This window comes from Zonotrichia leucophrys, chromosome 13 (assembly GCF_028769735.1).
Source record: "Zonotrichia leucophrys gambelii isolate GWCS_2022_RI chromosome 13, RI_Zleu_2.0, whole genome shotgun sequence".
Classification (NCBI taxonomy): Eukaryota; Metazoa; Chordata; class Aves; order Passeriformes; family Passerellidae; genus Zonotrichia; species Zonotrichia leucophrys.
The window spans coordinates 6,647,559-6,667,980 of NC_088183.1; the positions used below are offsets into that span (position 1 = coordinate 6,647,559).

The window sequence follows — 20,422 nt, forward strand, 5'->3', positions numbered from 1 at the left end:
ACACAAAAAAAACAACCCAAGTCACTTAACCACAGTTTCACCCCCAAAATTGGAGATAATTTATTAAACTTTCTCACTGACTGAAAAAAGTCACTAATGTCTCTTATAATAAGTTAATGTTCTTAACAGAAAAACCCCAAGCCATGATTACTGCATTTGCTCAGACTCAATACATTTACTTTAACAGTACGGTACTCAATAGGTTCCCCTTCACAGAAGGGAGTTTTCAACCACACTGCAAGCCTCAGAATCTTCCCCACTGCTCACTCAGACAAAATAAACTCCCAAGATGGCAACTTTGCAGTCTGGCATCCTACTTGTTTCCTATGTGTGTCACAGCAAACACCTTCACCACCAGCCATGGGCAAAGGGAGCTGCAGCAGCCACAGCACAGCTTTGCACCCACAGCCCCAGGTGTTCCTCAGGTGTGCTGCACAGGCAGAGTCTGATCCTGACTCCTCTCAAGGGGCTGACAAAGCAACCTGGGCAGCAGGAGACTCCTCTAACCCCCAGAGTGCTGTGGGAACATGGGCAGGAATACAGAACCCTGCTCGCTCTGGTGACACTGCATTCATCATTCCTCCTTGATCCTTTAGACAGTGTTTGGATGTCCCTCCCCTCTCCACAGCACTTAAACCATCCTCCAACGCCTCAGCTGCCCTGGGGCTCAGTTCTTACCTTACTATACAGAACACTCTCCTCTCACTGTACCTTTTGGCTTCTAAATTATTAGTGCTCATGTGAAGGGACAAACAATTCTAGAAACTCCCTGCAGCCAAAGTATTCACAATCCTGGACCAGGAGTGCAGCCTCCAGGGAAGCTCCCCAGATACAGCATGTTAAAGCAGCACAGCTCCTCCTCCTCACGACTCCTTGCAGCCAATGCCTGTGAGAGCTCTGCAAGTTTACCAAGCAGGAGTCAGTATCCTAAATTCACCTATTCAGAATGTTTTGGGGGAAATTGTTGTAGCCATCTACCATTTATGCCTGGTCCCACACCCTCAGCCCTGCCACCAATAAGCACAAAGTCAGCAAGCAAGATTCAGAATTAAATGACCTGTGTGTGCTTGACCACGCACACTCCCTGCTACCAGCAACTCCTCTGCAGGGAGGGCAACATCCTACAGCCCTGAACAGCAGGTCCATCACGTGCCTTGGAGGCAGCTGCAGCCTTCTGCAAGGGGGTGACAGACCCGTGCTCACAGCAGCTATCACGATCCTATGGAAGCACAGAGCTCTTTGGTCAGTAACAGCAGTCAAAGCCACCAGCATCACATCTCCAACCTGTGGAGGTTGATAAAATAAAATAAAAAATAAACTCTCAAACCAGACAGCTGCAAAAGCTGGCTCAGCCCACCCATCCACACAACCAGAGAGAGAAACCAGCTCAGCAACCTCCATCCTCCTCCTGCTTCACCTCTTCCTCCTCCTCCGTCTCTGTTTTGATCTGGGCCACGCCGAGCCGGTAGAGCGCGTCACGGATCACCACCTCCCCAGGCTGGCAGCTCTGCACGATCTCCTGGATCTGCCTGTTGACGATTTCCCTGCTGGTGAGGAAGTCCATGAGGCGGTTGTAGAGGTAATAGTGCGTGGGGTTCTCGAAGGTGATGGGCCGCTGGCGCACGGTGCTGGTCCTGCTGTCGCCGATGGCGGCGGCGATGGCGCCGTAGGGCTCCAGCTCGCGGCACAGGGCGATGCAGCGGTGCCGCGCCGTGGCGTCCCAGGGGCTGCTCTGCTCCGCGCCCGCCTGCACGATGCGGCGCGCGCACGACTTGGTGACGGGGTGCTGCAGGGAGGGCTCGGCCACCGTCACGTCCACGCTGTAGTGCTGGTCCAGCAGCTCGGGGCAGGACACGTACTGGGGGAGACACACAGCAGGTGGAACAACAACTTCCCCACGGCTGAGGAGATAAAATTACCGGCTGGCCAAACTCCAAGCAACACTATGACCCAGGACAGATGGAGGGCTAAATGATCCAGGCTTCCCCTGCATGCCACACTTCCTCCTCACTTGTGTGCCCTCAGATAATCCCAAGGCACTAGGAGCCATCTTTCTCTCTGAAAGAAAGTCTGAAAGAAGTGAGTTGCTGTGTCAAAATAAGTGATGTGCTCCAAAGTTCATGATTTGTGCTGTTACAGTGCACTCCCAGCACAGCTCTTCCTTTTAAGGACAATTAATCAAACACAATCTCCAGGCAACACCTAGTACATTCTGCTATACTTAGGACTGATGCACTGGCAAAGCTCAAATCAGGAGATACTTATCAGGTCAAATTCATTTCTGGCAGTGCTCAAAACCAGGCTGGATGGGGCTATGAGCAACCTGGCCTAGTGGAAGGTGACCCTGCCTGTGGCAGGAGGGTGAACTGGATGAGCTTTAAGGGCCCTTCCAACCCAAACCATTGTGTGATTCTACAAAATTATCTCTGGCCACAATGCAGATTACATAAGGGGAGAGGGTGTTAACTTTAATCTCCCTTGCTCTCCCAGCAGCTTTTCCATGCTGGACCGGCACAGCAGAGACATAACTAACCGTTGGAGGTTCCATGGGGTCAGAGAAGCAGCCCTGGTTCTTCCCCCACATCTGAGAAGTCAGGCCAGGACAGCAGAGGTCTGCACACAGTGCCACTGAAGAGGCTGAATCAACAACATACACTGGAGGCCAGTGACGTGAGGATACCAACAAGTCCACGTGATCCCGAGCATTTTCTCCTCTTACTATGTACTTGGAGCCACACACAACCTAGAATAAAGAAAGGATTGACATCAGCAGCACAATAAAATTAAAAATTTACAGAAAAACAATCTAGTCTTAAAAAAATCAAGCTTCCTTTCACTAACCAGACAACTACTTTCTCTAAAGATATTCTGTTTCCTCCTCATACACATTCACCTTGTCATGGGGAATTTTCCAAGCCCTGAGGAACAGGTTTCATTCCCAAGGCTCAGAGAAGCCCATTCCATTGCTTCTATTCAATAAGGAAGTTCCATGCTGTTAAGTCAAATAATGAATAGCCAAGGAAGAAAAAATCCACTGTGGCTCCAGTCTTCCCTACCTGATGTGGACAAACTTTGTAGATTTTCCCTCCTGTGTGATGAGCAGAGGATGGTGTAATGCTTGTCCCATTCTGTACAAACTCATAGAGAGCCAGGAGGGAGTAGCAGAGCTCATCCTAGAAAAGACAGGCCCCAGAGAAAATGACTAAAATTAACAGACTCCTGCAGAGAGGGAAAAGGCAGCATGCAAGGTCTCCCAAATCCTAATTTGCACTTCATCCAATAACTTCCTAATCCCACACTCAGCATTGTGAGGATGACAACCAATTACACAATGCTGAGCCAGTGACAAGGTAATTACAGGCTTCCTTTCTTCTAGCCCACAAAGGTTCAATTTATTTCACCATGTGTAAATTATCCTATAACCTGCTGGCACCCATCCCTGCCCTTGGTGCAGTCAGATGAGAAATTAATTGTCTAGGATGGCAAGAGTGGATGAGGGAAAGACAGTGAAGAACAGCTCCACTCCTGCAGGCTTGTCTGTGGGCAAACAAGCCATTACCTTGGTATGTGATGCCTCCCAGGGGATGCCACACTGTGTCAGAAAGCTCTGCAGCTCTTCCTCACTGTAAGAGTTTATCAGCTCAGGCCTGAAGACTTCTTCCTGAAGGAGCCTCACCAAGGCACTCCCGTTACCTGCAAAGGCAGGAAACAGCACTCAGCAGTCTCAGCACTCATTCTCAGGAAGGGAACTTACCAAAATAATTTCTTAAGAAGATGACAGAAGCAGAGATTGCACAACCCACAGCCAGCAAGAGAGAGCTGTGAACAGTCCTACGTGCAGAGCACGTCACAGAGCACTTGTCTTGAGCCCTTCACTGCTGAGGTCACCAGACTGAGCCCAGCATAGCTGCAGACCCATAAGCACTCATCTATCCTGTCATTTGTAACCTTTAAATGACTGATGGGAGGACAACCAAGTGAAGAAGAGCAGAGATCAATGTCACAGCAGCCCTTGGGCTGAACAGCTCCAGGCTCAGCCTTCACATCTCCCTGGCTCTTTCTCAGGAACTCCACTTCCACAAAAGCCCACACAGCCCTTCTGCAGCCCAGCTCTGAAGCAGCTGCAGCCCTGTGTGCAAAGCCAACTCACACACTTGCTAAGCCTGCAAAGCCAGTCTTCCTTCCTATACACAACATCTAAATTCTTAAGGGAACCAGGTGCTAACTGATCTTAGCTCTCAGATCTGAGATTATTCCTCTCACTGCTTCTTGTTCCATGCAGTCAATATGACAACTCTGATCAGGACTACCACACCACTCTCCTAGTTTTTTCTTAAGTTCTATAAAAACTTATTCACCCTTTATTGAGATTGTAACACTGAGATACCAAGCACTACCAGCAACTTCCACACTCCAAGTATCAGTCTAACATGACACAAACACTGACTGGCATTCAAGGTGTGCATGCATCCCTCTGCAATCAGACTCTATCTCACCTGGGGTGCAATGCTCTCATGTCCCCCATGTCTCAAATGCATCAGAGCCCACTAGTGCATCCAAACTTCACAGGAAAAGCCAAGCCTCAAGTAACAAAGTAGCCTGGGAACAGCTGAAATCACCTCAATGTTCCTGTCTTTTCTCAGTGTCATGCAATCAGCTATTCTTAATGTTAAATATGGCCAAGACTGAAGTCACCAACACATCAAGCACTCCCTTAATGGGCACAACCTGAGCCATTACCTGGCACTGGCTGTGCATGCAGGTTCTTGTCCTTCTCTGTATTGATCACCACTGCTCCTCTCATCAGTGGAGGGAAGAAAGGAGCAACAATAGAGGCATCAAACTTTGTGATGGGGATGCTAGAAGGAAAAGCCACCTGCTCAATCACCTCTGTCTCCATCGTGGACCAAAAGTCTTCCACGTTCACTTCACTTGATGGCAAGTATTCTGGCCAAGTAAACTACAGAGAGAAAGAAAGAGTGGTCAAATTCAAAACCCACAGTTCATTTGATAGCTCTGTGTCAGTCTCACTCATGGCATGAGGACTATCCAGGAGAATGTTTAGCTCAAATATAACAAGATGATTTCAGTCTCCTAAAGCTTCCCAACCACTTGGCCTCAGGTAAGACTCAAAATTTACATGTTTGACATAAAAGCCAGACATGCTACGTTCTCCTACTAGGGCTTTTTTCCCCATTAGAGAAGACAGCACCTCAGGGAAACCTGAGGAAAAAAGGAATGTGTTCATGTCAAGGGAAGAAGACCAAATTCAACAACTTCCATCCAAGGTTCCTCCTACCCAAGGCTGCTGGACAAAAGCTGTGGTCCAGGGACAAAGGATCTCATTTTCCCTGAACTACACATCAACACCTCTAAGAGGAAGCACAGACATTGCTGCTCCAGCCACATCCTCTTGTCAGGCATCAGCAGAAAACCACTCACAAAGGTCTCATGTACTTATTGTGCATCATGAAGACCAGAGTCAGCAAAAAATCATTATGATCTGCTTTGAACACAAACAGGATGTGAGCTGTGGGAAAAACCTACCTCTATATTTTTCAGTGCTAGGACATTTTCCGTGTTCCTCTGGGCTATTTCCACCTTGGGGGTTATGCCACAGATTCCACAGATCATATCATTGTAATCCCGGACTGTCAGGCATTCAAAAGCCCAGTAACCATTGCACAGCAGCTCCTGGAGCTGAGCCTGCTCATCAGGGCTCAGGCTTTTATCTGAAAAGAGAACATGCCACTGTTACAGTTTTCACATCCTGAAGCCACTGCAGAGGTAGTAGGGCTCTCCTACACAGGATAAAACCAAACCTGCCCTCCAGGGAATTGTTACAAAGAACTGGTCATAGAGGTACTGTTTGGTTTAGGAAGTTATTTAACAGAAACATAGACTAAAATAGGTGAGGTTTGCCTTTTTATAACCTAACAATCATCATGAGGTCACAGTTTGGTATGTTATGGTAAAAAGCAAGAAGGAAAACTCACCAGTTTGCTCCTGAACAGAGTCAAGGATGTTGCCAACAACCACTCTGGGATCCTCTCCAAGTTTAATATGGTTTCGGATTGCAAACAGAAGATCCAAGCTCACTAACAATTTGTTACCCACATTGAAAAGGCCTGCAGTTAAAACAAGACAGTTATTGTCTGTAGGGTTCCAGATCTTCCTCACAAAGAAATTTATTCCTTACTGATACACAACACACTCATGAGTACAGTTTAGAGGACAATGGAAACACAAACAGTGCTTCTGCACCTCTGAAATGCAGAGTTCCCTGCTGAAACATCAGCTCCTTTCACAGACTTGTCTGTTGTTAAAAAGCTACAAGGAACAGCTGTCAGTCCATCTCACTAGCCAATGCCACCACACAGCACTCTCCAGAGATGTCTCTGACCATGATCTCAGGGGCTGCCTTGCTGAACTCAACATTCACAGACACCTACACCAGGGAATCAAGGCAAGGCCTTCCTCACCAGAGCATTCATGTGTTTTCACTCACAAATATAGATTTACTTGCAGAATAAGCAGAAGCAATTAAAAAATAATTCAAATTCAGTATACTAGGGAAGGGAACAAGCTTTTCTAGTGCCTGGACAATGCCCTGATACAATCCCAAGGCTTCCAAAGGGTTCAGACTGCAGTCATGCTGTATGGTCACATTTCTCCTACCTGTGTAAATGTCAGTGAAGCTATGGAGGGCCAGACACTGCAGGTTCAAGCACACTTTGACCTGAGCTGTAACCACCTGTAATCTATTGGCTGTCAGCAGCCAGCACTCCTGAGGACCAGCAAGGGAACTGCAACACACAACAAAAAAAACCACTCTGAGTGAAGCCAATGGGTTTTTTAGTCCAACCCTGCAGTAACTTCACACATTCTAGTTGACATGAGTTCATTATTATGTAAATCTAAGCCAGCTCACCACATCATATCACAACAGAAAAAGTTACATTTTAAAACAGATTTCCCAGGCAGAGGCAGGTCATAGCTCACATTCTTTTAAACAGCACTAGAGCATCCCTTCAGCTCCATCACTGGGCACCTGCTATTGCAGAGGTGGAGAAAATCCTTGGCCCCAGCTGCCCTGGGAGAAGTGGCTGTACCATTGCTGTGGGGATCAGTAACACATCCCACCAGCCTGTCCTGCACACAGACTCAGAGATCTGCTCCTCTGCAATGTAAATGACAAGGGAGAAGTTCAGACAGGAGAGTGCCAGTGGCTGAAATACTGCTGTCCACCAGGGAAAACAGGAACCAAAGCCAAAGTCTCCTCCTTCCCACTGGCAGGGCTTCAATTAGAGCCTGTGCAGGCACATGGGAGAGTCCCACATGCAGAGCACTGCAAAGCAGCCAGGCACAGACAAGGATTTACAATGCACAGGCTGGTAAGACCCATGGTGAGGGACAGGGTGTGAGACTGCTCTGTTCTGAAAAAAATACAGAACATAAAAAGTAACTCTTCTGGAAAGATCTCAATTAGTGCTAGCCTGACCAAAGCAAATATCCATCCTTCATATCAATAATTTATTTGTGGAAGAATAAAACAACATTAAACTCCCTGACATTTTGCTGTAGGAAAAATTTTAGATCATATTTTCAGCAACAGGAGAATGTCTGGCAGACTAAGGGAAGAGATATCCTACAGGCTTTCATTCAAATCTACTTAAGGCAATCTAGCTTATTTACTAAAAGTTTCTTAAAGTCCTTCAGGTTTCAATTTGGGTATTTGTTCCAAAAAGCATTCACTCAAGCACATGTTAAGAAATGAAAGGAATGAAAATATCATAAGCAAAAAGACCCACAGAGGAAATACTCAGACCAGGGAGAGAGAGAAAAAGGAAATCACACAATGCACATCTGTAAACACACAAGTTTTCCTCTCTCAGCCTCAAAGCATCAGAATGGAAAACAAAGAGGGGATGACTAATGAAAATACTGTTTCAATAAGAAAAAAGTTACATCTGGACTTTGCAGTCACTCTTTGATCCTGCCAAACCCTTTCCAACACATCTAGCTTACTCAGTGTCACTTTCACCAGCTTCACTACTAGGGGCCAAAGCAAATATTATTTCAGGCAGACTCAGAACAAAGAAAATCAGCACGAGTTTGAAAGAGTCAGAATGCAAAGCAGCATCTTACTTGTGTCCCCCTTTGAACAAGGGGCTGTTACAGAGGAGGCACTGCACACATGGAGACTCGTAGTAGTTGGACCAGGAGGTCTGCTCGATGGTCACAGTCTCCTCACTCACGTTGGACAGGATGAGCCTGGAGCTGTTGAGCTCGTGGATGAGGGTGAAGATGTCAGCCAGCTCGGACTCGTTCTCGGGGATCTGCATCACCTTGCGCAGCAGCTGCAGCGTGGACTGACGCTGCGTCTCCTTCTGCGCCGCCGTCAGGGGCTCGCTGGTGTTCAGCACGCCCGGCTGGCCTGCACTCACCTCCTGGGGAGCAACACAGCCCAACAGGCAAGCATGGCGATGAAATAGCAAGCCCAAAGAGGTCATAAAAGGCAGCAGAAACACAGCAGCCTTTGCTCTCAGTAAACCTGACTTCTACACTACTGCTGAATCATTGACGCCACTTCAAGCTCAAATTACTTCAACAAGAATAGTTTATTACAGCCAACTCCTGCAGTGCCAAACCATCACAGATTGGCCATTGAACTGTTAAGTGCAGGGGTTGGGGATCCAGAAGGTGAGGATAACCACCAACAGGCATACAAACACCTCAATAACTCTCATCACTCGAAGCCCTATTATCACTGTCTTTCTCCACAGGCTCAGGGCAGGCTGCACAGCTCTCCAGAAGCTGGAGGAACCAACTAACAGAGAACTGGGGGCTGTGATACACAGAGCACACTAATCAGTAACAATTGATCAGTTTACAGTCTACACTTCTCCAACACATACTACCAAAACAAAATGCACAAAGACAGGAGAACCAAACTCCATGTTGTGCCAGGAGAACAAAGAGAACCCAAACAAGCTCATTTGTTTAATCCCTGAAACTCTTGTGTCAACATTTCAACCTGGTTTTCTGACTAGTCCAGCAATGAGATAAATGATCAGTCAAAAGCCCAGAGACAACAATTAGCTGTGTGACAGGAATGTTAAACAGATCTACAACCAGAAAACAAGAAAATCTAAATGAGGAAGAGACAAGCCACATGCCTCTCAGAATGGAAGCTGAGCTAAGCACACTGCTGTTCCTTACACAGCTGTTTGTGTGAGTTTCACACAGGCCATGTCTGTTTGTTTGCATCTTTAAAGCAATAACGAGACCACTAAACAAAGTTATGTTCTTCAAAATAAAAAAAAGGCAAGTGGATGAGTCATTACTCCACAGACTAAAATTCTGCCTATTTGCTGAGTAGGTATTTCAGCTAAGAGCAGGAAAGCTCCTTTTTTTCATTTTTTTCATTTATTGTTTTAAAAACATGACAATTCAGTATAAGAAAAGCTAACCTCTGAGGCTGCAAAGGCAAAAAAACCATCCAGAATTAATTACATCCACAGAGAACAGCAGACAACTGAAAACATATTTATACATCAGAAAAAAACCCCTACATCCAGAAATAAATTCTGGTTGGAAGTAAAATTGTCTACAAACCCTGTCTTAAAAACAGGAAGATCTAATACAAGATGTACCAACTTAACTGACACCAGCCCCAAACTGCTCACAAAGCAGAGCATACTTGGGAGTTTCTTGATGAAGTCTGAAGTTCAACAAAGCTGACACAGCAATGTGGTGACTTCAGGGTCGATTTTCCCAGCATGTACTGACACAACAGAAGGATTTTTAAGTCGAGGAGACACCCAGTGGTAGAATTGGGTGTGCTCATATTCTCTCAGCCTGAAGCACCACTGCTACAGGAATTCAACAAACATCATCACAGATATTTTAAATAGGAACCATTCTGTCAAAGTTTATCATAATGAAAAGAAAAAAAAAAAGCAAAGCCCAAACCATGCTTGCATAGGGACTTGCAAACCAAACTTGTCTGCCCAGCTCACAACAGACATGTGATAAAATAAGCCAGCTTGAACCTTACCAGGGATTTTGCTGTTTTCTCAGTCCTGTCTTTGGCAAGGTTGTATCCACAGCTTGGGCAGATGCGTGGCTTGTGCCTGTTTGTATACACATAACTGCAGGAGGGGTTCTTGCATTTCCCTCTGCCACGTGAGGTTGCCAATCCCAAATCCTGAATGACACAAAGGAGATGTTTGCTGACCTTGACTTTTAATAGTTGGGTTTCATGATCTTAATGGTCTTTTATTTGAATGGCTCTATGATTCTAAGCCAACAAGATTCTAAAAAAGATTATTATATGTTTTATCTCCACTTTATAACATCTTGTTTAAACATCAATAGCAAGCCCTGTCACGTGGCACAGGACCCTGTAAGTAGCACTTAAACATTCTGGGGCCAGTTCTCCAGACCAGAAGCACATTAAATTCATTCAGAAACCCCTGATCCTCCCTGCTGAACTCAAGGAGGGCATGAGGATTCTGCATGGGGACATGAGTTAAAATTCATCTCTTAACAAGGCCCCACACAGCCATCCTGGACTAGGTCTAGAGATGACAAAGCACAGACTATTTCATGTTAAAAACAAGATGTATTTGTGTCAGTCAGTAAAACAGAAGTCCCACATAATTCTCACCCCAGAGAGGACACTCCCTGTGGCAGAAGTGAAATAGTTTTTCACACTATTTGAAAAATTCTTACCAAAGTTACGGTGCAACTGTACTTGTAGGAAGGGAACAGGTCTGGTTTGACCTCCACAACTTTAACCTGAGATGCCCTGCTTGTCACAGAACTGTGGAGCTAGAGATTGAAAGCAGAAAAAACAACACACATCAGACACCTATTACTAAATACATACATGCACCAATATCAATATCTATTAGCATTACTGCCCCTAAGAGATTGATTAATGTCCATTTAATATCCCAAATACCATAAGACATTATTTTGCATGCAAAGGCATTACATTTCACAGATTCATTTCAGCACCTTGGCATACTGAGTCATATTTTACAGGTGAAAAGCTCAATATTCAATATTTGCATGTCAGATTATCAAAGCACCAGCAGATCCTTAAAGCATCTTCTGGAAGTAGCTGGGAGGTTCCCAAAGTAACCAACAGCAGGATTGTCCAACAGCATCTCTCAGCTCAGTTCCCATACTCAGTCATTCTGCTATCCAGCCTTATTATACAAACAGCCACTCACACATCTCATCATCATAAGGCAGATACATTTTTTGTTCTATTTCTCACTCAGGTGATATCACTCACCTGGGAGAAAAAAGGAAAAAAAAAAAAACCAAACAAAAACCACAAACAAAACCCTCCCCCAGAAAAATCCAGGAAAATAGTTTGCATTTGAAGAACAACCTTTTGCTCCTCAGCAGTTGGTGGCTGCAGAACTGACTGGCCCAACTGTTTCAGTGTACTGGGTTTCAAGCCTGATGTTCTCACAGGGGAATGCTTGTCTAGAAGGAGGAAAGAGATGCATCAGGTTAAATGTGAGAAAACAGGTTCTGTTTCTTTCTGACATCTTTGTTAAGTGCCACTATAGTCATGTGAGATCTTTCCTCTGAGCTTGAAATAACCCAAGCAGGTGTTTCATGGCCCATTTACTCCACTCAGGCAGAGACAAACTGGTTTTTTCCTAGCATTAGTAACCACCTCCCCTGAAACCTATCTTATTATTGGCAGACACCACTTCAGCAAGGTGAGGAAAGACAACAGCTCCCAAAGCACACAGAGATGCTGCTTTTACCAGCACTTGCAAAGGCCTGCCTGCTGCTCAGCTGCTCTGTGCTGGCTTCTCTCCCCACGATGAATGGAGCAGGCAGAATGGCTCGCATGGGTCTGGCTGCAGCCAGCAAGGAGGGCTTGGGTCTTGGTTTGCTCTTTGCTTCTTGTCCCTTGTGTGCAGCAGCTGTTGCATCAGTTCTGAAAAATAAGAGCTACAAGTGGAAAAATATTCCATCTATTTCCCCTCAGCTTCAGTTTTCCACTTTTCCCTGAATTGTGCTTTGTTAGCACACTAACCACAGCTATTGCAATAGAAAGAGAGACAGTGCTAAGGCTGCATCTGCCCTGTGACTACAATCTCTCACTTAAAGAAAAATATTAGTTCTGATGGACAAAGACTCAAAGGAACAATCCTGAACTGGCACAAAACAGACAGCAAACACAGTAAGTTTTACAGGAAGCACTGCCAACAGCCCTCAACTTCTTGGACTAGTCCCATGAGCACACAATAGACATCATATGCTCCCATAACACATGGAAAAGTGACTCACCCCACCACTGGCTTTTTCACAGAGGCATTTGGACTCAACACCTCAGAAGATGTGGGCATTCCCAGCCCTACACTTCCTTTCTCTGCCTGCTCTGAGGAGGGATCCACTTGCTGCTGGGCACTCCTCCTGTCTTCAGCAAGCACATTATTTGGGAGAAAGTGTTCCTCAGAGATGATCACCTCCTCCCACTCCATCTCAGGCATCTGCTCTCCACCAGGCACAGCACTCAGCAGCTGGCTGACAGCTTCAGAGCTCTCCAAGGCAGACTTGGAGGAGCTCTCGCTGGCGGCCGTGGGTTCTGTGAGGGCTGACTGCTGACCTCTTTTAGCTGCTGGAGTTTTGAGAGAGGTGCCTGAATTTGGCTCAGATTTGCTTTTTGGTTGCTTTTCCTGGAAACAAGGAGAGAGTCACATTTCAGAGCTTTCAGCTTTCACAGATAAGCAAGTCCCCTGCACATATGCCATGTTTCCCGTGGCCTATTTAATGTTGCATCAAAACACCAGAATTCGACGTGTTTAAGCAGTGAATTGTATTGGAATAGACAGACAGCATCTCCTACAACAGCAAAGGCCCTGCTAACATTGTATCTGCCCTCTTGGGCCTTCATGTATTATTTTTAGATGCTGTTTACTTTGAAGAATCAATCTTTCTTAAACATCCTTAAATATCACCATTAGCATCAACAGCACAAAGTCACCCACCAGCCTCTGTAGCAAGGGCCCACCTCCCACGCTCCCCTTTCATGGCTTCAGCTCTCTGATGCTGTCTGTTCTTCCACATTATTGAGCAATCAAAGGGAGTTAAGACAGAGAATTTATATCTTTTGGATACATGCTTTCAAAAAAGCAAGCATGTGAGCCAACCAGAAAACAGGATTAGTTAGGAAGATTTTCTGACTTTAGGAAAAATGTTAGTTCCAAGACCAAGGCTACAAAAATCATTGCACTGGAATCAACAAAGGTACAATGAACACTGAACTGGAATATGGAAAAATATATCAGAAATGGAATCCAGCAGACCAAAGTCTCAAAGACAAAAAGGAAAGCTCCCTCTAAAACTTTCAGTTATAACCAGGGTAGGCTTGAACAGCACCACACATGCCCTGCTCAGGCAGAATCCAGAAATACTCTTTGCATTCAGCCATCTCTCTACCTCAGCAAGTTTACCAAACAAAAGTGAAGATGTCACCATCACTATTTGTATCCTACCACACAGGAAGCTCAGCCTTCAGCTCAGACACCACAGAGTCTGCAGGCTGCCCAAAAGAGTTCTCATCCCTGAATGTTTAATGGATCCAGACACAAAACAAAGGAGGTTCAGAACAAATCCACACAAAGCCACTGAACGTCAATGCCAATCTTCACACTGAGAACATCCTTTAAATTGTGCCTGAGGAGTCTTGCTTCAGACAGAAATGCACATCTGTTCAGAGCTGAGTAATTACCAGGATAGTGCCAAGGTTTAAGGATCAAGTGTGTTTTTCTGTACACAGCTAGTAGAGATGCCAATAACTTAAGCATCATGTGGAGAAAGACTTTTCCATTCAGACAAGCTTCACAACTCTACCAACACCTGGAAACTTCCTTCCAGTCAGAGGTCAGAATATCATGATCAGACACATGGCCATGAGACAACAATACCCAACAGCACTTCAGCTTCCACTAGATCAACTTTATTAACAAGCTCCTAAAGGATCATACACCTCCTCTAGTTAAGAGTTATTCCTCCTCTCTGTTAAAAAAACAATGTTGAAAGACCACAGAAAACTAAATTTGTGGAAAAACTTCAAATGTTGATATTAATTACCACAAAACAACTTCCCAAGCTTAGTTGGGGCTGCAGCAGGAGGAACAGGCAATACCTTCCAGTCACAGGAGCTGTGCAGGCAGAGGGCCAGAAGCATGTGTATCCTCTCAAAGAGAGAGATTTTAGCAAATGCAGCCCCATCTATTCTAACAGATATGAGCAGCATCTTCACCCAAGCTGTGGTGATTTCAGGTCTCACCTTGGCCAAGTGTCCCTGCAACAGTGACTTGCTCCAGCACATGCACTGGAACACGAGTGCAGGGATCATTTCTGGTGTATCTGACCTCCTGTGCTAGATCTACAGGTCTAGAAGTATCACAGGCATTCACAAAACCAGCACTTTTCGTCTCAAAGTCAGGAAAAGACAGACAAATTTACCTTTGGAATCCACTTCCCTCCCAGGAAGTTCCCACACGTTGGGCATTTTGGTGGCTTATGCCTGGTGACATAAGTGAAGGAACAGCCAGGATTGGTGCAATTTCCATGTCCCCTGCGAGTATAGGTGGTTGTCTGAAACAAGAATTGTCAAGAATTTGTCTACAGACCTGGAAACCACAAAGCTGTGCTGATCACTTCTTTTTCCTCATAAGCACCTTACAAATGCTATTTGGCAAATCACCAGCCTTCCACTATTATTCATTTTACTGAACAAACACCACACAGCTGGGTCAGCACCAGGTGAGTCAGCACCATAACTACTGCTAGTCTAAATGCTCAGTCTACACAATAGCCTCTGGTATTACCTGAATTTACATCAACCTGCAGAGCAGGGATGAACAATGCACATAACCTCCTGGAGAAACTAATCTTGCATTTACAGTGATGTGAAAGTTCTTTTTGAACAAGAAAAAGTCATAGTAAGATGGCATTGAAATGATTTTAACAGCAATCCACAGTAAGACAAGATGTGATTAACACTCATGACAACACAGCAAAAAGACTTGAAGAGAAGCACTCATGATGCAAAGGCAGTTTTGTCTGTAATTTGTTGCTGTATGGGATGGTCAAGTGTTCCCTGGTCCTTCACTGTAACTTGCTATGAATTACTGAAACACGAGCAGCATCACCAGGCACTATTTATACAGACAACTAAAGTAGGACATGTCATCTGTGCCAGGACAACTGCAGCAGCACACTTGAGTTTTTGTCAGCACAGCACTTCCCAATATCCTGTTCCCAACACTCCCAAGGAGCTGTTGTACTGTAACTCCCTAACTAGGTACAGATTTTTTTCTAGAACTGCAAGTGCTGCTGTCAAGGAAATGAGTCAATTTTAACCAGATCCTTCTCAGGCATAAAAACCTGAGGTATTTCCATTCTCCCCAGGACAACTGGAAGAGCATCACACTATGCACCACTATAAATATCTGCAGTGTTCCACCAGCTGGAAGCATAGAGAACCTGGAAAAAAGGATTTGATGCTAGCTTACATAACAGAAGGAGCTGCAGTACTGACTGTACAATGAACTCCCAAAATGGCTACAAAAACACAGGTGGCTAGAGTGGTTAGATCAGTGAAATAATACTATTCTTCCTCATGCAACAGGCCACACAGCCTTTAATATGGTTTCTCAAAACCTCACATCATTGCTCCCCTCCTGCCAAAGCAAGAGCTTTGGAGTTCATGTTTTCCTGCCATAAGAGCAGACATGCTCTTGTACATCCTCAAAGGGATGGACACTGCTTTTTATAAAGAGAAATATGCATCCAACTCGTGGATGGCTACACAGGAACTGCTGTTGGCCAGGTGTGTTGTGATAGCTTTATCTACTCCACCTGTTTCCAAGAATTCCCTGAGGAAGAAGGCAGAAGAAATGGGCCCTGTAAGACACTGTAGAAGTCAGAGACCCTCTTAGCCTATGCAAGACATAACACAAGGGACAAGAAATACATCGAGTGATACAGCAACTCCAAATTGGATTATCTTTAAAAACTGAACCATGAGCAAATCCTTCCCTCTAATATCTTTAAGACAAATCTATGATAATACATCCAAACTTTAACTGCCATACAAGACACTGAATTTCTTACCAATTTAATTGATGCAGGGTTTTCCACAACAGAGTGAGCTGGCAAAGGTAACATGATAAACTGCGTCGCAGGTGTGGATGAGCTACTCTCTTCAGTATCCTAAAATGAAATCAAAGGGAAAATGCATGCAGAAAAGAAGACATGGTGACCCATATTCCTCCCTCTCATGAACATTAATGTGTCTTAAGGAGTGCTGAGAACAGAAAACAGGATAGAGGAGCAATCATTTCCAAAGCAACAGCCTTACCAGATTACTCTGGAAATTACCAAACTCCTCAAACAAAACAGAAAATCCAACTCTTCAAGGACTAAGGTTTCTATGACTGATCCCTAAAACTCCAGCTTAAAAGGACTCCCTTCTACTTCTCTACAATCAGGAAAACAGCTATCAGGAGCACAGCAGTAGCATTTTTTCTTGCCAAAATCTTGCAGTGCAACTGCAGAACCCAATTACTGGCACTGCAATACCTCAAATATTGTTATAACAAACAATTAAAAGAACTCAGTCATGTTAAGACAATTGATATCACCACAGGGCTGAGTCAATCTGCAAGCAGAGACAACTCAGTCAAGGATTACAAAAAAGAGTTTTTGTTCCTCTCAGCACTGAGCATCAGCAAGTTGGGCAATCAGAGGATCTCAAGTTAAATGGGGGAAACAGCACTCAGATGTTCCAGGTGAGAACTGGCAGGAGCCTGAGTGTCACTGGACAAACTTACCCTCCCAGTGACCACGGTCACCACGGACACCCCATCGGGCACCTGGGGCCGGGCCACAGCGATGCCCCCGTTGGAGATGTCAGTGGAGCTGCTCACCAGGGTCTCCTCAATAACCACTCGCGCTGCCTGGTACGGCTGCCCTTCTATTTCCAAAGAAGCCTCATCCAAGAGGATCTCTCCAGCCACTTTCTCTGTCACAGGCCCAACATAGTGAGAGAGAACTTCTGAGGTAACAGCTTCTTCTGCAGCCTCGGGCTGGGCAAAAGCTGCTGTGTCCTCTGCCAGCCCCTCGATGGCGATGCACTGCTCTGAGACGCTGGCCCGGCCCGAGTCCACGGAAAGAATGCTCTGCACGGTGTCACGGGGCACTCTGGTGACATTCCTGGGAGCTGCCAAGCCTTCAGATGCTGCTGGGCTCTGTGTCACACACAGCTCCAGAGACTGCCTGCTCCTGTCCTCCTGAAGACTGCTTTTGGGAATAATGATATAATCGGAGCGGGGAAGAATCTTGCGGAAGCCTGGAATGTCAGGGACCACTGCAGTTCGAGTGGATGCCTTGGAGTTCTGTGGGCAAAACCAGAGCATGGAATAAATTAAAATGAAAAAAGGAAGAGATTCAGTTCTCAATCCTGCTATTTTAGTGCCTAAGGTTCAAATGGTTTCCTGTAGTTTGCTGGGAATTTTTCCACATGACAGAGCCTGCAGAATCCTGCTCAGTTCTGGTTTTATCACCTACCTTACCAACACTCACTCTGATGAAAGGACACAAAAATATCAGCCATGAGCAGGTACCAGGCATATTCATCCTGGATTACAAACCATCCTCCCTCAACTCAACACAAGGCAAAGGCAAAAGGCAGTGGCCTCACACCACTTCTCTAAAGACTGCCCTGGGCAAGGATACAAACTGGAATCTGCAGTTAAACAACTCTCCCACACAGGGCTATGTAAGCAGGGAACTGCCTCTCTCCTCAGCAGCCAAAGAACTTCCAGGAAGAACTCACCGGGTCCAGTCCCTCTTTCTCTAGCTTGGCCTTTTCCAAGTAGTAGCTCCTTTCAGCCACACTGAGCAACCTCCAGCTCTCACTGATCTTTTTGTTGATTTCAGATTGAGGGAGGTGTGGAAGCTCTTGTTGTACTTTCAAGTAAATATCATAATAGTAGAGAAGGTAAGCAGATCTGAAACACAACCAGAAATTAAAATATTAAGGTCATTCTATATAAATTCCTTGGGGAAAAATAAATCCACAAGGTTTAGGTTTGTCTCAAGGTCATGTGACAAGCAAGTTACATTTAATGCATTTTTTAACCAAATGAAAACTCTCTGAGGGGAACCTCAAAAGAAAAAGAGAACCTCTAAGGGCCAGCCTAAGGCAAATTATGGTGGGGTAAACAAACTCTAAACTGAACAACAGCGGCACCTGTAAAGAATGTCTGAGCAGGCCCAAAGTGCCAGGCTGATATTTCATATACAATGCTTTACACTATGAAGTGCTCCAAATCCACTCATGTCAGAAACAGGGAAAACTGCTCCCATACCCTACAAAGGAATCAAATGAAGGCAGAAAGAACTTACCGAGGTTTCTTGGCTTTTTCTCCATGATCACCAGTACTTTTATGTTTCTTCTTCTTCTTGGATGGCACCGGAGAGGTGTAAGTGTAAGTGCTCTCTATCTCCTCCATCACCACCGTGACCTCAGCGCCATCATAGGGAGCCTCCATGGCTAAAACACATTCTGTGTTATGCTCTTGCCAAGTTATACAATGTTTCTCCCAACAAATAGCGCTTTTAATCACTTCAGTAAACTGACAGCAGTGTTGGCATCTAAGTCGGACTCTAATTAAGTCAAGGTAACTATGTGTTCTCTATGTATCTAGTTTCAAAAGGAAACTTGTATTTCTACACCCTCAATACCACCAGTTCAGGGCGGATACATTAATCCGCGTTTCCACAGCTGCAAGTGCACGGGGAACTCTCAGGTCAGTTTGGTGACCCAGAGGAGACGCACACTCAGAAGAGCTGCCTGGGGACAAGGTGCCACATCAGGGCCAGGCTGCACAGGCACGGCCGGAGGCTGCGGGAGCCCCGCAACCCTCACGCACCGTCAGCTCCCCGGGGCTCCCCGCTCGGCAGCGGTGACGGACGGCTCTGGGAGGCAGGGAGGACACAGGGAATAAAGGCAGCAGCACCCACGGCAGCACAGCCCTGGCACGGCCCGCACCTCGGCCGCGGCAGCCGGTGATGCCGGGCGGGTCTCGGGCCGTTACCCCCAGCCCCGTCACCCCCAGCCCCGTCTCCTCCGCACCGCCCGGGGCCAAGCGGAGCGGCGCGGCTCCCTCGGTCCTGCTGAACGTTTCCGCAGTGCCCTCCCAGGTGTCCCCACTCACCGGACAGCTCCGCGGCCGCGCGGGCGGACAGGCGGCGAGCTGTGGTCACGTTCCCGCCGGGGCGCGGCGGCGTGGAGGAGGCAGCGCCGGGGCCAGGGGCCGGCCGCGCAGGGGAGAGCGTGCGTGCGGGCGGTGCGGGGCGGGCGGGCTGTGCGGGGCGGGCCGCCCCGGCATGCTGGGCCGGCTGCGGGCCGGGCCCGGGCGGAGCGGGGCTGCACCGGGGCCTCCGCGCCGGGGCCGCCGCCGGAAGTGACCGTGGTAACGGCGTCCGGGGCATGGCGGGGCGGGACGGCGGCCGGGAGGGGTCAGTCCTCCTGCGCGTGCGCCGCGAGGCGGCGGCGCGCACGTGCGCGGTTCCCGGCGTTTTCCGCGAGGGCGGCGACGCGAGAGGGCGGGGCGGCGCATGCGCAGTGCGCGTCGCAATTAATATTTAATTAGCTCTTAATTAGCGCTTGGTTTGTAACGGGCTCGGGCTTCTGCAGGAATACCATTGAGCTCTTTGGTTCATCAGTGCGTGCAGTTGTAAAAAATAGATCTAAAACCGTTGTGGAATAGTTGATAATTGTTAAGCATTGTTAGTTGGGTTATTATATTGTAAAAGGGGTTAAAAGGGTGGTTATAAGAAATACGGTACGCAATGTACCGTGTTACACCTCAGTAAGGTGCACTGCTCTCCATGCGAAATCAGCCAGCCTGGACAGAACTGTAATGGTGAATCAAGCGCCTTTAACCTTCATGCACATGAAGGATCCAAACAGAAATCAATCCAAAGGGACAAAAAACAGGATAAAAAGGGGCTTCTGACCCAGTGAATTTGTGCCGCTGGGTCTGGAACATCGGGGACATCGCTGCTCAAGAAGCCCCAGTGCCGGTGCTGCAGCACCCTGGACGGGAACGCTCCTGCTCGGCCTGCAAGCCCCCATGCTTTAGGCCTTTTTTTATTATAATAAATGCTGAAATTACTTTAGTACCAGGAGTGTGTTCCCGTTTCTGCGCTGTCTTCACATGTTTCTCTCTCCTGCGCTCCTTGGAGCAGCGCTCCAGGCCCAGCCCTTGCCCTGGTGGAGCGCAGCACCCGGGGCAAAGCGCTGCTCCAGGCTCTGGGGATGGCATCCAGCAATCACAGAATCACAGGTTGGAACAGACCTCTGAGA

At 46.6% G+C, this 20,422-nt stretch overlaps 1 protein-coding gene across 1 annotated transcript; it reads right to left on the reverse strand.

Moving 5' to 3' along the window:
- Positions 1–30: 30 nt before the first annotated feature.
- On the reverse strand, positions 31–19,479 carry HMGXB3 (HMG-box containing 3). Its single transcript, XM_064724622.1, has 20 exons — positions 19,269–19,479; positions 18,457–18,604; positions 17,885–18,059; positions 16,881–17,444; positions 16,162–16,260; positions 14,509–14,640; positions 12,325–12,713; positions 11,796–11,971; positions 11,408–11,505; positions 10,738–10,836; positions 10,061–10,210; positions 8,149–8,450; positions 6,679–6,806; positions 5,997–6,128; positions 5,548–5,732; positions 4,741–4,960; positions 3,560–3,693; positions 3,057–3,173; positions 2,534–2,743; positions 31–1,858 (listed from the first exon to the last, which is right to left on the reverse strand). Exons 2-20 carry the CDS (start codon positions 18,600–18,602, stop codon positions 1,388–1,390), a joined length of 3,927 nt encoding a protein of 1,308 aa, XP_064580692.1. The 5' UTR covers positions 18,603–18,604; positions 19,269–19,479; the 3' UTR covers positions 31–1,387.
- Between the last annotated feature and the right edge of the window lie 943 nt (positions 19,480–20,422).

What these genes read in the sequence shown, in the direction of transcription:
- HMGXB3 (XM_064724622.1), bottom strand. Translation starts at nt 18,602, where the DNA reads ATGGAGGCTCCCTATGATGGCGCTGAGGTCACGGTGGTGATGGAGGAG. An exon ending in AGAAAGAGGGACTGGACCCG is followed by an intron (nt 17,445 to 17,884) that starts GTGAGTTCTTCC and finishes TTTTGCCCACAG; the next exon opens with AACTCCAAGGCATCCACTCG. An exon ending in GGGAGGCATCACATACCAAG is followed by an intron (nt 3,174 to 3,559) that starts GTAATGGCTTGT and finishes TGTCTTTTCTAG; the next exon opens with GATGAGCTCTGCTACTCCCT.